The sequence below is a fragment of the Osmerus eperlanus genome, chromosome 26 (genome assembly GCF_963692335.1).
Source record: "Osmerus eperlanus chromosome 26, fOsmEpe2.1, whole genome shotgun sequence".
NCBI classification, from domain to species: Eukaryota; Metazoa; Chordata; class Actinopteri; order Osmeriformes; family Osmeridae; genus Osmerus; species Osmerus eperlanus.
This window is the reverse complement of record NC_085043.1, coordinates 5961598-5968174: the sequence shown is the minus strand read 5'-3', so window position 1 is coordinate 5968174 and position 6577 is coordinate 5961598. Positions and strand designations below refer to the sequence as shown.

The 6577-nt window shown below is 47.8% G+C and overlaps 1 protein-coding gene across 3 annotated transcripts in view; it reads right to left on the bottom strand.

Moving 5' to 3' along the window:
- Positions 1 to 4096, bottom strand: part of syde2 (synapse defective 1, Rho GTPase, homolog 2 (C. elegans)) — a 29368-nt gene extending 25272 nt beyond the window's left edge. The window contains exon 1 of one of the 3 annotated variants that reach the window (XM_062452345.1): positions 1825 to 4096. In XM_062452345.1, the coding sequence (XP_062308329.1) occupies positions 1825 to 3832 (2008 nt within the window). In that variant the 5' untranslated portion in view covers positions 3833 to 4096. The remainder of the gene's footprint in view (positions 1 to 1824) is intronic. The other 2 variants (XM_062452346.1, XM_062452347.1) reach the window with 2 other exon arrangements.
- Between the last annotated feature and the right edge of the window lie 2481 nt (positions 4097 to 6577).

The window sequence follows — 6577 nt, the reverse complement described above, 5'->3', positions numbered from 1 at the left end:
TTTGTGGAGCTGTGGGAGGCCCACAGGGTTAAGATAAACCCAGGCTGATGTTAATAAATACTTAAATCGCCCTCCATTTTGTTCATTCATGGTGAGGAATTAAGTAAACAGAGCGCAAACTAGTCAAACAAAGGGAATGGCATTCGAAATATTCCCTCACCGGTCGTTTAAAATGCGAGTTACCATGGAGCTGGCAAGAGCAAACTTATCAGGAAAGAGGGAACTGACAGCTCAACACCCCCCCCCCCCCACCCCCTCTTAAACACACACACGCCCCCCGCCACAAACCTAGAAAACACTGGCCCTCTCAAGCTCCCTCATGCTACACCTCTCTCTCCCTCTCTCCCCTCTCTCCCTTCTCGATCTTTCATCCTATTAGGGGAGAAATGGCATGTTGCTTCTCACTCTCCTGTTTGTGGGCCTTTGCTGGCTGTTACAGTGGAAAGGTCAGTCAAGATACAAACAAATAGAAACTAATAAGGGGAAAAAATCGGTTTCAGTCGATTCTCTAGGAAAATCGTAATTGCTTCCAACCATGGAAAGGTTCTGCAGTTTTGGACAGTAATACAGGGAGAGTGGGTCGAAAAGGGAGCCGGAGGTGAACCGACGAGTTAGGAAGAGAGGAAAAGACAGGCAGAAAAACACAGGAAAAGTAGAGAAAGTGTACGAAACAAGCCTGTCCTGAGCCAACAGCTCAGGACAGGCTCTCTCTCTCTCTCTCTCTCTCTCTCTCTCTCTCTCTCTCTCTCTCTCTCTCTTCTCTCTCTCTCTCTCTCTCTCTCTCTCTCTCTCTCTCTCTCTCTCTCTCTCTCTCTCTCTCTCTCTCTCTCTCTCTCTCTCTCTCTCTCTCTCTCTCTCTCTCTCTCTCTCCTCTCTCTCTCTCTCTCTCTCTCTCTCTCTCTCTCTCTCTCTCTCTCTCTCTCTCTCTCTCTCTCTCTCTCTCTCTCTCTCTCTCTCTCTCTCTCTCTCTCTCTCTCTCTCTCTCTCTCCTCTCTCTCTCTCTCTCTCTCTCTCTCTCTCTCTCTCTCTCTCAGCCAGGTCTTGCGCTGCAGAGATCACGCTCTATTTCGAGCAGTACAGCAGAGAGTCAACAAGGCCAAGCACACGCAGTCTGGAGCCTGTTTACTCTGGACCGGACTCCCATCCGACCGCAAACCACCATGCTGCACCGAGAAACACACCAGCGTGAGAACATATCGAGTCGTTCAAAAAAGAAACACGAATCCACATCCCAAAATAGATGTTCTGTTTGCCCTGTACCGAATATCATCTTTCTGTTCTTGTTACGAGCAAATATAGTTGAATGCAATGAATTCAAGCATTCAAATGATCGCCACATTTCTGTCACTAGCCAACGAGGAATGTGTTACGCGTGCTGTCAGAGCACAAAAGCCCTTATGGTTTCATGATACAGATGCTCTACAGCATGATAAAAGGTCTACATCTCATACATACAGGATTATAGATAACAGAAAATCACATCATGAGCATTCATTCACATTGTTACACCACCACCACCACCACCACTATTAAACACTGTTGAAACTAAAGGAGAGTTAGTGGTTATTTGTACTACAGTGTGACCCTATGACCAAAAGTGCTAATCGCTGTTAAAAATTGACCTAAATTAGTGTGAAGGAGACCCGCCACCAGTTAAGAGAGTCCTACAAAGGAAAGCAAAGAGTTGAGGCATTCCATCCCTTTGTTTTGCATCCAGAAAAGGGACCAACACCAGATGAGGTTGACATGGGTGCAGGAGGAGGACGAAAACAGTCCCTCTTGAGAGCCGGGCTCCACGGCCGCCACTCCAGACGGCTGTCCTACCTGACTGCAGCGCTGAGTGGCTCGGCGACAGCGGCGCCGCGCTCGCCTTGACCCCCCCGGGAGCGGCAGGGGGGCGAGGCGAGGGGCCCTGGATCCGCTGCTTCATCTCCGAGGACAGCAGGCGGCCTTTGTGCATCCACTCCTGCATCTTGTTCACCGTCACGCCGTGGGCTTTGGCCGAGTCTCCCGCGGCGACGCCGCCGCCGCCGCCGTTGGCGCCCGGCCCGCTTCCGAGGGCGTCCGGGCTGTTGTCCGATGACCCGGTCAGGCTGTTGGCCGAGCCGCTGCTCCCCCGCAGCCTCGCTTCCTCCTGAAGCGGGTCGTCGCTGCCGGCGCTGTCCAACAGCTCGGAGACTCTGACCGGCCGAGCTGTTCCATCTCCGCCCACGCCCGCCTCCAGGCTTCGGAGAGCGAAGGCCTTGACACAGGGTCCGTCGGGGTACTTGATCGCTCCGTCACTCGCCGAGCGTAGTAAGGGAGGTCTGGTGTTTGAGGCAGACAGGCTAACCAGACTTTGACTATTCAGTCTGTTCTTCAGACATGGCTCATGGCTCTTACTCAACATGAGGGAGTCTGTGTCGGACCCTTGGGGACTGTGTTCCCCGGAAGACCAAGAGTCACTGTCCACATGCTTGGCAGACGACCTGGAACACAGGCTGTCTTGAGAATGACTGGAGGAACTGGTCTGGTCTAGAAAACCACTGACAACGACTGGACCGTCAAAACTAATGTCATGCATGGCGTTTATTAGCAAGTAATAGGCCTCTTTCAACTGGCTCCTTAGCCTGTCTGTCTCCTGGGAACTGTTGGTTAAATGTTGCTCACCTGTCCCTGACTGAGTCAATTCCGGTGCTAATTTATCTGAAGTTTTTCTATCGTTTGCCAGAGCTCTTTCGGTTTCATAAAAGGGTAAGATTTCGTTATCGTAATAATCGTCGTCCTCGCTATCTAACGAGTAATGTCTGATAGATCCGTCTCTGGTACATAGAGATGACATGTTAATTTCGCATATCTCCAATTCTGTGGGGAAATACGTTGGGCTCTGAAGATTCGGCACTCTCGCGTCTACCGAATACTGGGCTGAGCTGCCGTAACTCTCAATATTCCTAATCAAAATGTTTTCCTCAGTGTAACTACTCGCCGGTCGATATGTGCAAGGGAAACTTGGCAGATACATTTTTGTCCTGTTAGTTGTTACGTTTGTATCCAATAATCCATTGCAGTCTGGGTGATCGTTCACTTTCTCTTTTCTGTCATTCAGAGAGACAACATGCTCTGCGTTGAACATAAATTGGAGGCAGGGGTCTGCCCCGTCGCTGGGAGTCTTCGGATCTTTGTCAATGCACACATTTGTTCCACTATTCTTTAAAGCAGGATGCTGACCATCTGTCAATTCAACTACTCTGTTTGCATCGGACCTGGGGTACAAAATGTGACTCTGACTGCTCCCAAACCCAATTGAATCGCCACCGCTATACTGGCGAGGCATGGTGACGAAGTGTTTAATCTGTGCATGCGGTCCTGGTGGCACTTGTTCCATTAAGTAAGGCCCATGTTTATGAATCCTCCCAGTCTCATCCCTATCATTCACCCCGGACTGCATTTCTCTTTGAAGTGAGACCCCCAAGAGTTCCTCATTAACTCGAGCCCTAAACCCCGAGCCAGCGCTGCCCTGATTGTTCCCCCGGCTAGTGTTGATGTGCATGGTGGCAGCCTCGCGTTGCGGTAGTGCACTCTCTACCACTACGCTGCTATCCAGAACTAGGCGATCCTTCAGTTCAGAAACCCCGTCACTAAAACTCTTGTTACCACCAATTTTCTCAGCCTCACGGCACAGTTCTGAGAGCATAGCTACAGGTTGAGTTTGTGGTTCACGCTCATGCAAAACTTTTTCTTTACCTTCTCTGCCCCCATTAGCTGCAGCGCCGTATCCACCAGCTGTCGTCCCTTTCTTGGATTTCTTCCCCCGAAGTTTTGCTAATAAAGTCCTCCGCAGAGGATCAGCCATTCCTTTCCGCCCGGTGTTTATCCAGTTTCAGCACACTCTCTCCGAAAGGAAGAGACCGAGTTTGATTGCCCTCTCTTCGGTCAACACTCGCCGAGCGCACGGAGTCCTCTCCATTCTCCACTGTCACCTCTACACTGTCCCTCGATCTCTGCCTAGCAGCCTACTGCATAGCTAGCTAGTTAGCTTGTTAGCTCACTTGCTCAACAGCACCTCTGTCTCCCCTTTCCCTATGTGAGCTCTCTGTCTCCCCCCCTCCTGTGCAGTTCAAATATTTGGAATATTTTCTGGCGTGGGTGATATGCGCAACGTCGTGCGCAAGGACTGGGTAGAAAGGCAATTAGACTGTATTGTTTTTCTTAATAAATTGTTAACTAACTATGAGAACTATGAAAGTAGAATGCGCTATTGGGCTAAGGGCAACGTCATAGAATGGGTGAGAAAAAATATCTTATTTTAACGTTAGTTCAACATGGACTAATGTTTTTTTTAATTGAAATGGTGGTTAGGTCCTAATTAATAAAAATGCACCTCTCTTACTAAGTGAAAATACCAAAATTGCACCAACTAATTTTCATCTACACCTGTCATTTGTAAAAAAAAAAAAATTAAAACAAATTTGCTCACAGGAAAAATGTCTCCCACAAGTGAGTGAGAGAGGCAGAGATGCAATTACACAGAAAACATAATCACTTGAAGCAATTACCACATGAAAAGGGCAGATTTGTATCTCTATTCTCATTCATTCATTATCTTTATCTAAGATGAATCTGAAGTGATCTCCTGACCTCTGTGTCTCCCTGAAGCCCCCAGGGATAGTGAAAATGGTCACAACATCTTTTGAAACATACTTCACCATTACCACACACACACTGACACACACACACACACTTGTCACACACAGCCAACATTGCAAACGTGACATACCCCCAGTCTTCCTTATAAGAAGAGACTAGAGTACAATGTCTGAAACGATTGAGAGCCTTTATTGCTAGGAATCCCCATCATCCCACCGCCACCCCCCTCTGTAAAACACGATAAGCATCTGTTATTGCTCTGGAGCCATGTAGACCTGACGCCTGTGCGTGCCTCCCTGACAGATTAGACCTAGTCTGGGCAGCTATTTACAGGTCAAAGCCTGCAGGCACATGGGAGGAGAGAGAGTGAGAGAAGAGAGAGAGAGAGAGAGAGAGAGAGAGAGAGAGAGAGAGAGAGAGAGAGAGAGAGAGAGAGAGAGAGAGAGAGAGAGAGAGAAGAAAGAGAGATAGAAAAAAGTGATTGCACTGTACAGAAGAGAAAATGGGTGACTGACAGACTACAACTTGCACCGCGGGTTAGAAGTCAACAATGTATTTATTGTGAAATAGTGGACAAGATGATTGTAAGATAAATCATGTTCTAACAACATAGTATGTTTCCTGTCAGAGTTCAGCTGAGCCCATAACTATCTATGAATTGTGTTAAAGTCAACATTGCTTCCACCAATAAGTATACCGTTTGGGTGGAATTAAGCTCAAATGCTATCTGAAAGTCCATGGCCGCTTTAAGCTATTGACTCACATTGCTCTCAAAGTCTGACAGAGACAGTTCCTTTTTTAGTGGCGTCCATGTAAAAAGTTGTAAGTTGCTTCTTGCTTGTCATCTCATGGTTCTCATTCTGAGGCTTTGAAAAGAACTGCTGTGGTTATCTGAGAATCTTGAGATATTATGGCACTGTTAGACCTAGACCTGGTCCAAAGCCTTTGAACTATCAATTCACATTGTGCTCCCAAGTTCAATGAATCCAACTTTGCACTTATGATTAACCCAAGGAACTTCGTCGAACCCAAGAAACACACAAAACACCTAGCCCCGAGCTATTTCTAGTTTCCTAAACGGATTCGCGAGTGGGGAAAAGAGGAGGCTTTTCCTTTACACATGGTCTATCCTCAGCTCTTTGAGGCAGAACATCTGCTTAGCTGGCTGCCATTCAGGCCTGCTTGACTGGCGAGTAAATGAGAGAGAGGGTGCTTGTGTGAGAGGCAGTGTATGGTTGAGAGTGTGTGGGGACAGGAGGTCCTGCAGCTGTTGGGGCTCTCCTCCCGATGGCAGCCTATTGTTCCCGGACTCTCCCCCCGGTTTATTGGCCTTCCCTTTTCGAAATGCGCACCGTGAGTAAATTGATGTCCTTGACCACGCAGTCTTTCTCAGGGTGTAAATTAGACTGGATCCCTGTCAGACTGGCGTTGCCAAGGGACGCCTTTGTGCTTCCAAGCCACCATTCTTTTCATAAGCATCCCGCCATATTCCGCTCCGGAAAATATGTGAGGATGGACACAAGTCTTTACAATTATTTTCCAAATTGTACAGGCAAAACTATCAAAAGTTGCCAAATTAGACACACATGATACGACAATTGATCGTAATTCCCTTTGAAAGTATTTTAATTTACCAGTGACCCTGTGACACAACATTTGACATGGAAGTAGAACCCTATATACTCATAACACAGTAGATGTGACACACACAAAAAAAAAACAATTATTCCCCAAGCAAGGCAGTCAAGTATCTACAGTACAAGCTTCTGGTGCTTGTGTCAGGTAATTAACCTGCTCCAGCCACTTAAACCTCTTAAGGCATGACAGGACAGGGCAGAGATACCTATCTCTCCCATTACTGGCCTGGCTAATGCTCTGGCTATACACTATACCCTCCTCCCCCTCCTTCTGCCAGCCCCCTGCCCTGCCTTTGTCTCCACTCTGCTTTATC